This window comes from Phoenix dactylifera, chromosome 5 (assembly GCF_009389715.1).
Source record: "Phoenix dactylifera cultivar Barhee BC4 chromosome 5, palm_55x_up_171113_PBpolish2nd_filt_p, whole genome shotgun sequence".
NCBI classification, from domain to species: domain Eukaryota; kingdom Viridiplantae; phylum Streptophyta; class Magnoliopsida; order Arecales; family Arecaceae; genus Phoenix; species Phoenix dactylifera.
In genome coordinates, this window is record NC_052396.1 from 16395161 (window position 1) to 16413262 (window position 18102).

At 53.2% G+C, this 18102-nt stretch overlaps 1 protein-coding gene across 2 annotated transcripts in view; it reads left to right on the top strand.

The window, feature by feature from the left end:
• Positions 1–14355, top strand: part of LOC103695808 (bifunctional epoxide hydrolase 2-like) — a 38839-nt gene extending 24484 nt beyond the window's left edge. Inside the window, exons 2-5 of one of the 2 annotated variants that reach the window (XM_008777547.4) lie at positions 12812–13029; positions 13261–13432; positions 13550–13785; positions 13859–14355. In XM_008777547.4, the coding sequence (XP_008775769.2) occupies positions 12932–13029; positions 13261–13432; positions 13550–13785; positions 13859–14105 (753 nt within the window). In that variant the 5' untranslated portion in view covers positions 12812–12931 and the 3' untranslated portion in view covers positions 14106–14355. The remainder of the gene's footprint in view (positions 1–12811; positions 13030–13260; positions 13433–13549; positions 13786–13858) is intronic. The other variant, XM_008777394.4, reaches the window with a different exon arrangement.
• Positions 14356–18102: the final 3747 nt, after the last annotated feature.

The following is an 18102-nucleotide window of genomic DNA, read 5'->3' on the forward strand; positions in this document are numbered from 1 at the left end:
AGCCTGGCATCTGAGGGTTGTCAGGCCTCAGGAAATTCCGCTCGTTGGTCGGCCAAGGCTGGCGCAAGCCGAGGCGACCGGTCGGGGCTTCAGGCTAGTCTGCTCCCGGGATGATCATCGGGTTAGCCTGGCATCCGAGGGCCGAGCCTCGGGAAATTCCGCTCGTTGGTCGGCCAAGGCTGGCGCAAGCCGAGGCGACCGGTCGGGGCTTCAGGCTAGTCTGCTCCCGGGATGATCATCGGGTTAGCCTGGCATCCGAGGGCCGAGCCTCGGAAAATTCCGCTCGTTGGTCGGCCAAGGCTGGCGCAAGCCGAGGCGACCGGTCGGGGCTTCAGGCTAGTCTGCTCCCGGGATGATCATCGGGTTAGCCTGGCATCCGAGGGCCGAGCCTCGGGAAATTCCGCTCGCTGGTCGTGCGCCTGTCGCTTGCCGCCCGACGGGATTTCTCCGTGGCCAGCTGCGATCGTGTTTCTCCTCCTCTCCAAGCGTCGCCTGGGGAACACCAGATGGGCATTAAATGCTAATTGAGGGGTTACCTGGGAAATCGGATCGCCAGTTGCTGCTTGCGAGGAGTGTCAGTTAAGCGGCCGCGATACGCGCGTTCTTCGAGGCGGATGCGGCCTGGGCGCGAGCGGAGATATGTGGACCTAGGGGTACAGGCCACCCGGAGTGTCCTGCACAAAGAATGCGATTAAGGAGAATAACGCTTAGGAAATCGCGGGAAGATACGCCTCGAGAGCCGGATCGGCTCCGGATTCAATGCGCCCGCATTTATTGGAGCCACCCGCATCGGAACGACCGGGGGGCCGCAGTTTGGCTATAAATATAGGTGCAGGTGCGATGGAGCCTGCCAAGCCGGAGCTGTTCAGGTTGCCATGGATCGTGGGCCTCCTCTCCGGCGCATGGTTGAGAGACCCCTACCGAAGGAACGGGAGGCGCGCCCTTCGCGACTTCCGCCAACTAGCCGTTTCATCTGGGATCAACAAGGAGGTTCTCCCCGGCGGAACTCCGCTCTAGGCGTTTCATCCGGGATCACGTCTCCCCTCCTTGAAGTTCAGCCTCCCGATTGAGCTCCGCGCCAGACGCTTGATCCGGGACCGCGCCTCCATATGCTCTTCTCCCTTGTATCCCTTCTCTCCCCTAACACTGGGGAGGACCGGAATATCCCTTGGAGGTGGCGTTCCCCTGGAGGCAGCGGGAGCTTCTTCTGCGGCGGCTCCTCGTCTTTTTCGTGAGGCGTGGATGGCGCCTCTGGGTAGGAGCAGTGTGGACTTCTCCTTCGTCCACTTCTTCTTCATCCGCGTCGGCTCTTCGTCTTTTTCGTGAGACGTCGATGGCGCCTCCGGTTGGAAGCACCCACTTCCGGTGGGATTGCAGCCGCTTCGGATGGAGGTTTCGGGATCCCAGATCTTCAGCTCCTTGGAGTCTCCACCTCTTCTTTACTTTCTTTACACCCTAATTCCCCTTTGGGAATTCCTTGTAATCACACGAGCACGCCATTGTAACCAGAAATTATTGAAATGAAAAGTGTTATACATTTTTGAACTGTCTTTCTGGCATTGTCGTTCTACTGGTAATACATCCGCAGGTTAGCGGAATTCCAGCTCCTTGGAATTTCTCGACCATCTAGGGCCTCCAACTGGTAGGAGCCAGGTCGGTTTACCCAGCGAACCCTATACGGGCCTTCCCAATTTGGCGCTAGCTTCCCACCTTCCGCAGGTTGAGATGCTTTAGCTCGCCTTAGCACCAGATCTCCGATTCTGAAAAGCTTCGGTCGGACCTTGGAGTTGTAATATCGGGCCACCCTCCACTGATACATCGCCATCCGAACCTGCGCCATTTCCCTCGCTTCTTCCAAGAGATCCAGGTTCCCTCGGAGTTGTTCCGAATTGGCCTCGGGTCGGTGCGCGGCCACCCGAGGTGAGGGGAGTCCGAGCTCCACGGGGACAACGGCTTCCGTGCCATAGGTTAGGCTGAAAGGCGTCTCCCCGGTAGGGGTCCGATGCGTGGTCCGATACGCCCAAAGGACATTCTCGAGTTCTTCAACCCAAGCTTGCCCCGTCCGACCGATTCGCGCTTTGATTCCTTGGAGGATTGTCCGATTTGTGACCTCGGCCTCGCCGTTGGTTTGGGGATGCGACACAGATGTGAACCGATGCTCGATCCCGAACTCCTCGCAGAAGTCACGGAAATGCTTGTTGTCGAACTGTCGACCATTATCCGAGATGAGGACCCGAGGTACCCCAAATCGAACAATGATGTTCTTCTTCACGAACTTCCGGACTTGCGCCTCCGTGATAGTGGCCAGCGGCTCTGCCTCCACCCACTTGGTGAAGTAGTCGATTGCAACAATCAAAAATTTCCGCTGAGCTGAAGCGACGGGGAATGGTCCGAGGATATCCATTCCCCACTGGGCGAAGGGCCAGGGTGCAGTGATTGGTGCCAAGGGGACAGAAGGGACTCTCTGGACGTTGGCGTGGCGCTGGCAGGCGTCGCATTTCCGTACATGATCCTTTGAGTCCTCCAACAAGGTAGGCCAATAATAGCCTTGCCTCATGATCTTGTGCGCCAAGGACCTAGCCCCCAAGTGTGATCCGCAAACGCCTTCGTGGACTTCGCCGAGGACGTAGGCCGCTTCCGAGGGGCGGAGGCACTTTAAGAGGGAGGCGGTGAACGAGGTCCGATACAGCCTCCCTTCATAGAGTACGTAGTGGGCGGACTTCATAACAAGTCGCCGAGCTTGATCTTCGTCTTCAGGGAGGATCCCTTCGGCGAGGTAGGCGACAAGCGGGTCCATCCAAGACGGCTCCGGATCAATCGCCATCACCGCTCCAGCCTCGCCGATGCTCGGGGCATCCAGGGTCTCCAGGTAGATCGCCCTCGACAAGTTGTGCGCGCCTGCGCCCACTAAGCGGGACAACCTGTCGGCCCTGGCATTTTCACTTCTTGGGACCTGCTGGATGTCGACACTGCCGAGGTCGGGAATGAGTGCTTGCACCTTCCGGACGTAATTCTGCATGGTCGGGTTCCGGGCCTCGAACTCCCCATGGACCTGCCCGACCACCAGCTGGGAGTCGGTGAAGACCTTCAGGCGCCGGATGCCGAGCTCCTTGGTGAGTTTGAGTCCCGTGACTAGGGCCTCGTACTCCGCCTCGTTGTTGGTCACTGGAAATCCGAACCTCAAGGCATACTCGGCTATCACTCCATCAGGACTGGTAAGGACCAGCCCGGCCCCTCCACCTTCGGGGTTCGACGACCCATCGATGTGAAGCGTCCAAATCGGGAGGTCGAGGCTGGGTGTTTCCGGCGACCTAGGTTCCGCCTCCTGCACCGTGCACTCAGCGAGGAAATCCGCGAGCGCCTGGGCCTTGATGGCGGGTCGGGGCTGGTAGCGGATGTCGAACTCACCAAGTTCTACTGCCCACTTCACCAGCCATCCCGCATTCTCAGGATTGCTGAGGATCTGCCGCAGCGGTTGATCGGTCAAGAGGGTGACAGAATGGGCCTGGAAATAGGGGCGAAGCCTCCTGGTCACGGTCAGCAGCGCGAAGGCGATCTTTTCAGCCTTCGTATACCGCGTCTCGGCATCCCGTAGGACCCGGCTGATGTAGTACACAGGCTTCTGGAGCTTTGCCTCTTCCCGAACCAGTACCGCACTGACTGCGGTTGGGGAGACCGCCAGATAGAGGTAGAGCATCTCCCCTTCTTGCGGCTTGGACAGCAGGGGAGGAGACGCCAAGTATTCCTTGAGCTGGTCGAATGCTGCTTGACATTCGGCCGTCCAGAGGAAGTCTTTCGGGCGTTTCAACACCTTGACGAAAGGTTGGCAGCGTTCGGCCGATTTTGCCACAAATCGTCCGAGCGCGGCGACCCTCCCAGCGAGCTCCTGAACCTCCTTCACTTTGGTCGGAGGGGACATATCTTGGATGGCCTTGATTTTGTCCGGGTTGGCTTCGATCCCCCGCTGGTTGACAATGAAACCGAGGAACCTCCCGGCCGAAGCGCCAAAGGCGCACTTCGCTGGGTTCAGCTTCATGCGAAACTTCCGCAAGGTGGCGAAAGTCTCCTCCAGATCCGCGATGTGCTGGTCTGCATGGCGGCTCTTCACCAGCATATCGTCCACGTACACCTCCATGTTCCGGCCGATTTGCTCTTTGAAGATTTTGTTGACGAGGCGCTGGTAAGTGGCGCCAGCATTCTTCAGACCGAAGGGCATTACCTTGTAACAGTACAGCCCCCGATCTGTTATAAAGGCAGTTTTCTCCTCGTCCTGTGGAGCCATCATTATCTGGTTGTAGCCGGAGAAGGCGTCCATGAAAGACAGCAGCTGATATCCGGAAGTCGCGTCGACCAGTTGGTCTATCCGCGGAAGCGGAAAGCTATCCTTGGGGCATGCCTTGTTCAGGTCGGTGTAGTCGACGCACATCCTCCACTTTCCGCTCGCCTTCCGGACAAGTACGACATTTGCCAGCCATTCGGGGTAGCTGACCTCCCTTATGAATCCTGCCTCCAAGAGCTTGTCTACCTCCTGGTCGACCACTCGGATCCGATCCGGGGCACAGTGTCTCTTCTTCTGTTTTACCGGTCGGTGGGTCGGGTCGACGTTGAGGGCGTGAGAAATGACCTCCGGGTCGATCCCAGGTACATCGGCCGCCGACCAGGCAAACACATCGACATTGGCTCGGAGGAATTCTACCAACCGGGCCCGAGCTCCCGGGTCGAGATTGTCGCCGACCCGGATCGTCCTGTCCGGGCGACCTTCCTCGAGGGGAACTTCGATCACACCCTCGGCCGGCTCCCCGTGCCGCAAGGCCACCTCGTCTCTGGCGTCGAGGGACTCGACGCTTAAGGCTTCTACGGGCTTCTTTCCTTTGAGAGTTGCTAGGAAACATTGCCTTGCGGTCGGTTGGTCACCTCGGACCTCTCCAATCCCGGCCGCCGTGGGGAACCGCATGAGCAAGTGGTACGTAGAGACCACCGCGCGAAGGGCGTTCAGTCCGGGTCGTCCGAGGATAGCGTTGTAGGCCGAGGGAACTCGGACGACCAAGAACCCGAGCCGCACCGTGGCTTCTGCGGGTGCAACGCCCGCAGTCACAGGCAGCTCAACGACACCTTCGGCCGAGATAGCGTCACCAGTAAATCCTATGAGGGGGGTGGATGTTTTGTGCAACAATTGTCTGGACAAGCTCATCTTTTGGAAGGCCTCGTAAAACAAAATATCAGCTGAGCTTCCACTATCCACAAGAACACGCCTTACATCGTAGTTTGCCATAGTGAGGGAGATCACCATGGCGTCATCGTGGGGGGTCTGAACCCCCTTTACATCTTCATCACAAAAAGTGATTACATTACCGACCCTCTGCCTCTTTGCGACGGCTGCCCCTGACGCTTCAGTCGAGCCCCCTGCGTTCCTCTCGGGCCGGGGGCAGCCCCCAGTGATAGTGTGGATCACGCCCGCGACGGGTCGATTCTGCTCCCGAGGCTCCTGAGGGGCCGGGTCGGCCGGACGCGGGTCTGCGGGGGGACGTCGGTCGTTCACATATCGACCGAGACGCCCTCGGCGGATGAGAGCCTCGATCTCGTCCCGAAGCTGGAAGCAGTCTTCGGTGTCGTGGCCGTGGTCCCGGTGGTACTCACAGTACGCCCGAGAGGGCCTCCTCCCAGGAATCTTCTTCATCTGTCTCGGGACCGGGAGGTCCTCCCGCCTCTTGATTTCCATGAGGATCTGGGCCCGGGGAGTCAGGAGAGGAGTGTACCGGTTGAAACGTCGGGGCGGAGAATGAGGGCGTAGGGCGCCGTGGTTCCTCGCCGGCGACAGGCTTCTGCGCCGACGTTGAGGCGTCGGGCTCCTCCTCTGGCGTGCCTCTTTTCGCCTTTTCTTCCCGAGCTTTGGAGGGATCTCGGCGGCCTCCTTGCTCCGGTGGGCGGCCGCCTCCTCGGCGTCCGCATACTGGTTCGCTCGGGACAACAGCTCCGGGAAGCTCGGCGGCAGGCGTTTGTCCAGGGAGAAGGTGAGTCTGCCCTTTCGGAAGCCACGCTTCAGGGCTGAAAGAGCCACCTCCTGGCTCAGGTTCCGGACTTCCAGCGTAGCCTTGTTGAAGTGGGTAAGATAATCCCGCAAGTTTTCCCCCTCGTTTTGCCGGACATCAAAGAGGGAGTCGGAGACCAGTCGCCGCCGGCTACTGACGGCGAAATGGGTGATGAAGAGGCGAGTAAACTGGTCGAAGGACTGGATTGAGTTAGCCTCCAAGCCGGCGAACCACGCCCTTGCCGGGCCACGGAGGGTCGCCGGGAAGGCCTTGCAGAGGAGAGGATCTGATGCTCCGTGGAGGAGCATAAGGGTCCTGAAACTCTCGACGTGTTCCCGCGGGTCCGCCGCCCCGTCATAGGGCTCGATCGCCGGCATTTTAAATCCCGGCGGATTCGGGGTCCGCAGGATCCTCGAGGCAAGCGCCGGTTGGGAGGAGATCTCCAAGTCGGCGAAGGGATCTTTGGAGTGGCCCTTCAGGACCTGGAGTTGTCGGTGGAGATCGTCCACCCGCCGGTCCAGGGAGCGCGACCGATGGGTGGGAGACAAGGAGCACCGAGAGGGGGACCGACTGGAGCGCGGGTTCCTTGAGGACTGGGGGGTCTGGGAACGCGCCCGGGCCCGCCTCTCGTACCCCGCGCAGCTCCGATGGGAAGGTCCCGGCAGAATGGACCGTGCTCGAGAATCTTCCTCGCGCCGGCGCTCCTCCCCATGGGAGAGGAAGGAGCGCGGGTTGAGGAGGACAGGTGAGCGCTCAGGGAGCAGCGGCTCCTGGGCCCGCTGCGGCGCCCGAGACATCACACCCTGCAGGTTCTGCACTGCCTCCGCGAGGGCCCGAACCTGCTGGGCTAACTGGTCGAACTGAGCGGCTTCGACCATCTGAATGGGAGGTGGAGCGGTGGAGTGTTGCTGAGAATGTGTTGGAGACGCAGCGGCCTCCTGGCCGGAGGCGCGAGAGGCCCCGCGACCGGAGGCATTGGAAGCTCCACGACCACCTCGCCGTGCCATTACGATCGCTCGGAGGTTCATGCCCTCCTTCTAGCGCCAACTGTTGCTGGTGGTCCAAACCGAGAACGATTGGCACAGCGGTGTGAACGGGGTTCCGTTTGAGTTGCCTTGGTTGGTGTTGATTGCGCTCCACCTTCCACCGGAAAACTTGCAAGCAAGCCTCGCACCACCACTGGGGTAGTGGGGGCCCTCCGACGATCAAGTCAGAGGAGATTGGAGGAGAAGGAGAGATAATAGTAGCAAGTAAGAGAATGCTCTGGAAGTTCTTGCTTACCCCCCCTCCTCCTCCCAGCCGCATATATACCAGGCTGGGGGGTCTTTCAGGGGGGTTCGTCATCGTGGGGCACGATGGAGCTGCCACTGACACGGCCGTTACAGGGCGTCGTGGGGCAGCGCTGGGTACGGCCATGACAGGGCGTAGTGGAGCTCCGCCTTGTACGGCTGTTACAGGGGATCGTGGAGCAGCGCCAGATACAACCGTTGCAGGGAGTAGTGGAGCAGGAGGCTGCGGCGTGCCTCTGGGGAATAGCCTGTCGTTGTCGAGAGATGTCCGACTCGGGGTCGGGCTGCGGAGACGAAGATGTCCGACTCGGGGTCGGATTGCTGGATCAAGGGGCAGCCGACTCGGGGTCGGGCTGCGGAGCCGAAGATGTCCGACTCGGGGTCGGATTGCTGGATCAAGGGGCTGCCGACTCGGGGTCGGGCTGCGGAGCCGAAGATGTCCGACTCGGGGTCGGATTGCTGGATCAAGGGGCTGCCGTAGTCTTCCTGGGCGCGCGTGCCGGTCACGTGGGGCATGGTGGCTAAGTTCCCCCATAACAGTACAAGGTACCCATTTATGTAATGCTTTTACATTATTTTATCTATTTTCGGATTTTTCTCTGCCGACGTTCCTAAAGAACGGAGTCTGAGCAGAGAAGTGTCTTCATTCGCCTCGGCGTGAGGACACTTGTTAAAGGTACCCATTTATGTTTCTACATTAATGTTTACATTACCTATTCTGTTCTTGGATTTTCTCTGCCGATGTCCTCAAGGAACGGACACCGAGCAGAGGAGCGTCTTCGATCGCCTCGGCGAAGGAGTGCTCGTGACACCAGCACATTATCATACAAAGTCCGGCGAATCTCCGTCACAAGCTGACGGGCATTCGACCTGTTCGTTAGAAACGAACGTGGTCCGCCCCGGCAACGCGAGGATTGAAAATAGGTAACTTCGCTGAAGTTCGAGTACTGGTGACCGCCTTAGGGCTCGGTCAAGTCCTGGACTAGGCACCGAAAAGCTCTCCGAGCCCGAATCCTTGGTATAAGCTCAAGCGTTGCTATACCACTGGTTGAAGGACCGAGCAATGGGGCTCGGCAAGCCAAACTTAAACTCAAACCCTGTGGCGGGAAAAGCTGAGGCCCTAGAGCCTATAACTTCGGAACCTAAAACGGATCCGAGCAGAAAAACTTTGGACTACGACAGACGAGTTTCCAAAAAGAAATGTATATTCATTTCAAAAAGGCCCGTAGGCTAAGTACAAAATTCGGGTTTGGCCCTTACAAGTATGGGAGGCCATCCCGACTTTACAAGAAATAACCAAAATTACATCGAAGGCTCGAGCTCGACCACCTCGGCCTCGGCAGTACCGGGACTGGTTGGCTCAGCACCCGAGACCTCTTCGGTGGCCTCGGCAGCAATGGGGGTAGCCTCGGAGGCGACCTCGGCAACTTCGGGGACGGCTTCGGCCGCCTCGGCCAGACCTCTCTGGTCGACTTCCGGAGTTTCTGCCTCCGCCTCCGCCCCCAGCCTTTCGACCCCTGCTCCCGGCTTGAACAGGTTTACATCGAAGTCCGGGAGAAGCCGCCGCAACTGGTTGCGGAAATCTCGGAAGCCTTGGATCAGCCCGTTCACGCCCTCCTCTGCCATGAGTTCGCAAAACTCCTCCGACTCGCGGAAGAGCTTCACTGCGTTTTGGGCGTTCTCCCGGGCCTCTATCTCCCGGGCCTCGTGGTACGCGGCTTTCCGCTCGAGGCCCCTCAGCTCCTGCTCGAGCTCCGAATGTCGGAGGCGGGCATCCCCCACCTCCTGCTCGCGAGAGGCCAACGCCTGCTCGGCTTTGGCCAATCGAGCCTCTGCGGCGCGCAGCTCGGACCTCGCCAATGCGTGCGCGCCCTTCTCTTCATCGAGCTCAGCGGTCAGAGCTCGAATCTTTTCATCAGATGCTCCGACTTTCCCTTGGAGCACCTGCTGTTCGGCCTCAGAGGCCTGGTATTTCTCCTCGGAGGCCAGGTACTTCGCCTCGGCGGCCATGTACCTCTTCTGGGCCTCCTCGTAGCTGCGCTGGCACCTCCGGGCTTTCTCCCGGTACTCTTGAACCAGGTGCATCAGCATCTCCGTCTCGTGCAAGTGCTGTAAAAGAGAGACGTAAGGCGCCACGAGTAAAAAATCTCTACAAATCACGTAAGAGGAAAATTTTACTCACCCGGACGGTATTACAGCGGGTAAAGTCCATGAAAGTGTTGTAGCTCATGGACTGCATCATGGCCCGGTCAGCTGGGAGCAGCGCGAGCCGAAATATCTCGCGCGCTACTTGTGGGTTTTCGAGGGCTGAGTCACCCTCGAACACTGACCAGGCGGGTGCATAGGGCACCCGTTCCTCCGAGCCTGATAGGCCCGGAAGGCCAGCATCGGCTGGCCTAGGCAGAGCCGACCCCGGGGCTCCCTGACTGCTCCCCGCCGCGGAGCTAGGGGGCTGGGGTCGGATGAGCGGCCGATCTGACCGCCGCACAACTATAGCGGGGCGTGCAAGCACGGGACCCGCTGAACTCCTCCCCTGGTCGGCAACTGGAGCGTCCTGCCGACCAGGGACCTGCGCCAAGGGCGCCGGGCATAGGGGCGCTATCGGGGCTCTGGAGCCCGAGCCCCCGGAGCCCGCGCCCTCTCTCCGATCAGCCTCAGGGCGCGCGGGCTGAGAAGGCCCCGCCTCGGAGTCAGCGGGGCGAGAAGGCCCCGCCTCGGGATGCGCAGGGCGAGAAGGCCCCGCTTCGGGATGCGCGGGGCGAGAAGGACCCGCCTCGGCCACCACCGCCGCCGAGGGAGTCGAGGTTGCCGAGACCTTCTGCTTCTTTCTCGACTCGGCGGGCTCTCCTGAGAGCTCGGCCGCTCTCTTCTGGAAGCGAGCATAAAGAACTTCGCTCTTCGTCACCATCTTTGCGATGTCTGCAAAGACGAACAAAATTAGAACATTAGAACAATTAAGGAAATAAAAGGTTGCTGTAATTATCCTTACTCTGAGGACGTGCCGAGCTCAGGCCCACGTTCACCAGAGCGTCCTCGCTAATGAGGCCGTTCAGCAAAATCCCGTCCCCAAGGCTGCGGATGGTGTCGAGGATCTCCTGCTCACGCGGAGAAAGCTGGGGGAGCCTGTTGATGGACTTAAGCTGGGCCGGCCTCCACCTGGGGTCAAACCCCCAGGACCGTTCAGAACCCAGGAAGAAGAATTTCTCCTTCCAACCATGAATGGATGAGGGGGCACCATGGAAGAGTGGCCGACCCGCCCGAAGGGCAATGTAGAGCCACTCCCCGTCCCCCGGATTCGACTTAAAAATAAAAAGTCGCCGAAAGACGTTGACAGAAGTAGGAATCCCCTGCAGTAAACACAGTGACAGGAAGCCCATCACTGTCCTCCAAGCGTTCGGAGTAAGTTGCGCCGGAACCAACTGGCATACCGCCAGCAACTCATTCACGAAGCTGTGAAGAGGAAACCGGAGGCCGGCCCAGAGTGACTCCGAGTGCACTCCGATCCGGCCCACCGGAGGATCGGTTATCCGATCCCTTCGCCTGGCGGGTTCCAAACGGAACCCGTGAAGAGGAAAAAACCACTCTTCGGTCATTTCGACCTCCAGGACACTCATGGTGGACACTACTTCACTAGGCAAAGAACCCATTGCAAGAGAGAGAAGTCAAAAAGAAGGGGGACCTGGGGAAGATGCCGGAGAAAAGGGACTTCGGTCTGAGGAAGACTGGAAGAATAGGAAGCTGGAAGCAGAAAGCAATAGAAAGAGGACAGGGGGCCGGGGGAGAGTTTATATAGACCTCCCCAACGGCCCGGATCAGCGAAGAAAACGCTGCGTCCCGGTTAGATGATAACACGTGTCGGTCTAAAAGACAGAACGACGCATTTAATTAGGGCTAACGCTTTGAACATTGAAGCGCCCAATCGGATCGTGCGGAAAGGCGTCCGCAATCGAAGATCGTGTGGCCCCATCATGAGCCCACGACGCGAGGACGCTTCGCAAAGAGTGTCCCAATAATGAGGCTTTTCAGGAAGGAAGAGACGCCGCCTATTAAAGGCACCTCGAAGCTTCCGATAATTCAAAACGCGCTGTAAATCGAAATTTTCGGAATTCGTAATGACCCAACTAAAGCTACTTCCCGCGCTCCAGCTGGTAGCCAACTGGAACTCGGAAGTCGGGGGGTAGTGTTGGGAGAAAAACCCCAAGTCATGCGTCCACGGAGGCGCTCAGCCAAAGAGCGCCGACCGGAAAGCTGCTCGGTCAGAGAGCGCCGACCAGAGAGCTGCTCGGCCAAGGAATGCCGACCAGAGAACTGCTCGGCCAAGGGATGCCGACCAGAGAGAGCGCCAAGAAGAGGCGCCCAGCCAAAATAATCAAAGTAGGGATGCTCGGCCAAGGGATGCCGACCAGGGGGCAAAAAGCGCCGAATAGAGGCGCTCTGCTAGAAGGTGCTCGCCTAAAGAGCGCCGACCAGAAGTACTCAAAGCGGCCCCGCCACAGGGCGCCCCATTGGGCGACCAGCTCGGCTCGGCACCCCTGCCGAGCCGATGCCTTAATGCTTAACCTCCGCCTAAAGTCCAAGTGACTTGACAACTCTTACAGCTTGTAACCTGCCGTTATCTCCAAGCCATCAAGGCATAAGATCTTCGCAGGCATTCGCCACGACCTGCCATTAATGCACGAGACTCCCTCAAGTCTCCGATGCACTCAAGTTATTTAATGAACACGGCCCAAGACGATCTCCGGATCACTGAACCATCAGAGCGTATGGCTCTACCTGACCGCCGGTTCATTCGGTAATAAATGCACTTACCATCCACGGACCCCAGGCCCACCACGGCCGGCGGTTCAACAACTCCAACAGGTCCGATCGACCGTGACAACTCCCTGGTTCTGGTCTGATCCGGTCCCGTTCTCCACTACGCCATTAATGGGCTAAATCGTGCCCAATTATCACAGAACAGGATAAACCTCCTGTCACCTCCCAGGTAACCAAATCCTTTTATAAAAGGAAGCCTGGGGGGGAAGAGGAGGGACTCTCTCCGGACGGACTCTGAGAAACCCCTAACAAAAACTCCCCGGACTGGACCCTCCGGGAGGGGGTGGGAGGAAGCACAGACACAATTGATGACATCATCCCTTTCATCTTCTTGATCTTATCCAGATATCCTCTGTGTCTTCTCCACATACTCTCCTCCCCGCTCTCTCCACATACTTGCCCCTTCTGACTTAGGCATCGGAGGGCCGGCGCCGGGGAGCCCGGCCACTGGCTTTTTTGCAGGACAGGGCAGGACTGGACGCACCACTCCCCTCCTCGGACGCTCCCACGCCCCACGGTGGAGGACGCAGCCGGCCGGCGCACCGCCGTCCGCCCCCTGTAGCAGCGGAGCTCCTCCTTCTCCGGCTTCGCGGCGGCCCCCGGGTCCAATTTCCAGCAACACTTTCAATGGCCAGCTCTTTATATTCTCGATTCTCTCTGTGTTTTCGGTCGATGCAGAGGAACTGGGGACTGTGGTGTTCCTCCATGGGTTCCCAAAGATATGGTACTCCTGGAGGCATCAAATGATTGCCGTTGCCGAAGCCGGATTCCGAGCTATTGCCCCCGACCTTCGTGGCTATGGCCTCTCCGACCAGCCCCCAGAGCCAGAGAGCACCACCTGGGAGGACCTCGTCGCCGATCTCCTCGGCATCCTCGACTCCCTCTCCATTCCCAAGGTGCCATTCTTCCATTGCTGGCTGATGTTGTTTCTTCGCAGTTCTAGTACTCACCCGATTCACCGCTCCTCATGAGCCCTAGAATGCTAGATCCTTCAATTGGCTTCCTTCTTCCTTCTGGCTGTTTCAATTCTCTGCAATTTTTTTTTCTCCTCCAAATATTATTTGTATCGAAAATTCTTGGATTGGTACTACATGACATTGACTTTCAATATTGATGATAACTTCGAGGGTTGAAAAGGCTTTCATTGTTGGGAAGGATTTTGGATTTAAACCAGCGTACGAATTCGCCGTCGATCACCCAGATCGGGTGTCGGGTGTGATTACCTTGGGAGTTCCGTTTATGCCCACAGGCTTCTCCTTCGCTACCATCCCCAAGGGTTTCTACATAACGAGGTGGCGGGTAATGTCATATTATTCAGAAGATCGAGCCCATTCTCGTCGACCTATGCTTCATCAACGCATTAGAATTTTAAATTCTCTTGTTCTGCTCTCTCTCTCTCTCTCTGTTCTACTTCAGGAGCCAGGCCGAGCGGAGGCAGATTTCGGTCGATTTGATGCCAAGAGAGTTGTCCGCACCATCTACATTCTCTTCTCTCGAAGCGAGCTTCCAATAGCTGAGGAGAATCAGGAGATCATGGACTTGGCAGACTTATCGACTCCTTTACCTTCTTGGTTCGCCGAGGAAGACCTCGCAGCCTATGCTGCTCTCTACGAGAAGTCTGGGTTCCGCTTTCCACTCCATATGCCTTACAGGTAAGCTGGCATGGTCTGAAATAATCCTTCGTCCGCGATCAGAATTAACTTGAGCCAGTTGTGATTTCAATAGGACACTGCATCTGGGGATTAACAATGCTGATCCGAAAGTCCGAGTCCCTGCGCTGCTGGTCTTTGGAGAGAAAGACTATGTTCTCAAGTTCCCGGGAATGGAGGACTACATCAGGAGTGGAACGGTGAAGCGCTATGTCCCTGATCTGGAGATCATATTCATGCCTGAAGGAAGTCATTTTGTTCAGGAGCAGTTCCCGGACCAGGTGAACGAGCTTATCATCAAGTTCCTCAAGACCCACATCTGAGCCAGACTGGAGGTATGGGATGGAGTTCTTTTGTGATGTTAAAGCAGGAGGACATCTCTTTCTCTGCAAAGATTTGTTTCTTGCAAGCAGGCTATGCACTTAATAAACACTTGAAATAAGCTGTGCTACTTTGTGAAATTTATGACGAATAGATACTTTCGATGATGACCCTAAATAATCTAAGCCACAGACTTACGGTTGCTTAAAACCATAATTCTGAGCCCATTTTCGGTTCAGTGGCACAGAATCATGTCACATCTTCTTTAGCTATCCTTTTCTGAAATTGAACAGATTTGTGGGTGACTCCACCGGAAGTAGAACCAGTGGAGCTGTACTTTATGATGCTTTAGCAAGTTCTTGATCGCAAAACACAACATCTTTCTCTTTTTTTTCCCAGATGTTACAACCATTAAGCATAGAGGACAATTTTAGGAGTACAATCCTCTCTCTCTTTCTCTCTCAGAGAGAGAGAGAGAGAGTACGGGGAGAGTTTTTTTGGAAACATGACAAAGTTCTTGATAACAATTCACTATATGAGTTATACATGGGACCAGCAAATTGGCTACTTTTGCTGCTGCTCAGCACAACTGAGTTTCTTCTGTCTTCATGGTTGGTGAGTACTTGGACGAAAGGAAGGCCCTGACAAAGTGAATGGCTCAGGAAAGAGGAGAGCGAGACCTCAGATCACATCTCTCCGTCTTTCTTTCGTTTTTGATCTCTTTTTGATGTAAGACCTGGAATCGCATTTCAAGAAAAAGAATTTGAAATTTAGCCTTTCGCAGTATTGCGGTAAAAAATATGGTATCTTTTTTCTTTGAAGGAACAGTGAAAATATGGTATCACATTAGGCAGCACTGCAAGCTTGATATTTCCATAGAAGGCCATTGGAGCATCTGGAAATAGACATGCACATTAGCAGGCTACAAACAGACCAGGACAAATACAAAAACCCAGTGATTCAAAAGGCCATGCCACCCAGTTCTGACGTTTGGGCACATCCAGAACGTCCTTTGTTTTGTCTTGACCATCGTGGGGCCCTTTATGGATAGAATTTGCTTCGACAAGCATAGACTTAACGTTTTGTAGAAGAAATCTCTTGGTCCAGCATCGTTCTAAAAAAATGCTCGTTAATTTCTAAGATCACATTGACGAATTGATGTTAAAATGCTGTGCTTCATCACCGGTTAGATCCTCACAAGTCCCAGCTCGTTTAGTCAAAGCTCGCGATATTGACCAAGTAAAAACAAGCCATCATGCAGGATATCAGGTCACTCTCTAGTCTATTTTGTGCTGGTGTTTTTATCAATTTCACTATCTTTGCGCTGGTGCTCGACACCATAGATGTTTTTTTTATCAATTTTTCATAATTGATAATTTTTTTTCTCTCAAAATGTTAGATCACATATCTATTATGTCACTGTAACCAAACTTGAGCTAGATTGTGTCATAGAATAACAATTTTACCTTTACATATGCTAAAAAAGTATTACTTGCATGATAATTTTGTTTGTTCAACTCATATGTCAAAAACGTAGACATTCAATACAGGAAAATAAAGAATTAATGATGTCAATTAAATGAAAAATTATAACATAGTAAAGCCTTTTAGTTGTTATATTAGAGATCCTGGTTCAAAATAAAATTTTAAATATCGATGGGATGGCATACGACAATGGATTTTCATTTGGCATCTATCCTTCCCTCAGATTTTGCTCGGATCCTCCACTCGGATGCCTTGGGTTGCATTTACTTCAAATTTTCACAGTTCTTTTTGTGTTATATTCTTCTATCGTCTGTTTATTTTACCTAAAAAAGACGAATGGGATGGCAAAGTTTTTGTTGCCCAGTAGATGCAGCCCAAGAGGGAGGAGGTAAATTGGGCTTTTAAAAATATTTTAATTACTTCTAAACTTTTGAGTTAATTAAGCTAAATTATATGGATGCACAGTGAAATTTAAACTTAGCAGCAGATTAATTTTAATCTAATCCAGATTAAAATTATTAAGCAGCAGATAAATAAGCTCAATAAAAGATTAGTCTAAATTTGCCCAAGCATACAATTCAATGAGTCTTGATACAGATTTATCAAGTGAAACTTCATTAAACAATTTGAATATATTTGCAACTAAAGGATGTGCGAATAAGAGTTAAGTAAGCAATTCAATCAGACATTTGTCTAAGTAAATAAGTGAGGAAATCAACCAATGAAAGAAAGCATCACAAACACAACAAAAGTATAGTGGTTCGGTGCCAACTGCATCCACGTCCACTCCCCAAGCTCTTTTGGAGAATTCACTATAATTCTTCTAATTATAGTGTGGTTGTTTTACGAGTTCACAATCCAACTCGTTGTTTTTCCAGATCACAACAAACCCAAGTTGGTTTTCACAGGCTCACCAACTAAAACGTATACCGATTGTTTTTTGGGTTCACAATCAACTCAGTTGGTTTTTCCAAAGGCTCACCAACCAAAATTTTTACAAAGTCCAATTAAGATTTGGACTAAACCTTCCCCCAAGTTTCAGCAATTGAAACTTGTTACAAGATAAGTATTGAAAGAATTAAAGTATAAATACTATTGCTCAGTAAATAAAAAATATAACAGAATAAAGAGAATAATAGAAAGTTGGTGGTGGTTTGAATGCTATCATGGGTGCTTCACCAACTTCCAGAGCTATGGACTTGATGTTGAATGCTTGCAATAAAACTTTAAGGCTTTTACTTGGTTGTTCACTCCTATGCTCTGGTTTTTGGAGCTCTTAAATGATTTGGATGTTTGGGTAGTTGAGCTCTATTTAATTTGAGGTAGTTCCCTTGTATTTATATCCTTTGATGTGGTAGGAACTTGATTCTAGCCATTGGAGACAGAATAGAGCCGTTGGGAGTCAAAAACTATCCGTTGGAGTCATAAAAAACTAGCCGTTATGTCTTCCAGCAAAATTGGAGTTGACTTGGCCATTTTGGGAGACAACTCGCCTGAGGTAGGAGATGTCCTGCGCCTGTTGGAAATCAGCTCGAGATCGGGCTCTTCAAAAATATCTTTCTATCATTCTCTACAAGAGACAGATCGCATACGTTGGGAGTCGACTCGCGTTCTATTTCTGAAAATAATCTTTCTGTCCTGATTGAGAGAGTCGGCTCGAATGAAGTAGGAGTCGACTCGAGCTCTATGCCATGAGACTCCAAAGTGTCAGAGTCGACTCTGAACTTTCAGAAGTCGATTCGAGGAATGTTCTTTTAGATTTTTCTTTGAATTTGCTACTCTAACTTGAATCCTTTGAACTTGAAATTTGGGGCAATGAAGTGTAGCTTTCTTCCATTTTTTTTGAGAGCTTTTGAGGCCTTCTTGTATTCTTCCAACTTGCTATGTTCCTTGCAAAATAAATTATCTTTCTTCTTGCAACACAAATATTAGTAATTATACTTCAAGATTTTGTGATCATCAAAATCAATCTTTGGATCAACAATCTTCCCCATTTTGATGATGATAAAACTTGGAGTATATGCAATATAAAATAGATTGTGTTCTAGAACTGATGCATAGCTAAGTTGCATAAAGTAAAAACATGTAACTTTAAGAACATACTTTATGATAAGACTTTAGAGTTAATCAGCTTAACACAATCAACACATTTCAATCTAAGCTGTTTTATATTCAATTCAAAATATAAAGTATTATGAGCATATACTTAGATATTTCTCCCTCTTTTTGGCAACATCAAAAAGATTGCAAAACAATGAAACATTAAGCACAAAGCAACAAATTATACTTAGATATTTCTCCCCCTTATTATACTCTGATTTTCATTCAATGCATGTCAAATTTTTGCAAGAATATGAATCATGTAACTCAAGGCAATAATGTCAGGGTAAGATAATGAGAACAGATCAGAGCCAATTAAGATTTGATGATTTTAAATTTGATGATTTTAACATTCTTTTAAAGTTCTTTTACCTCTCTTTTAAAAAGAGTAAACCTGAAATAATTTGAGGGGTA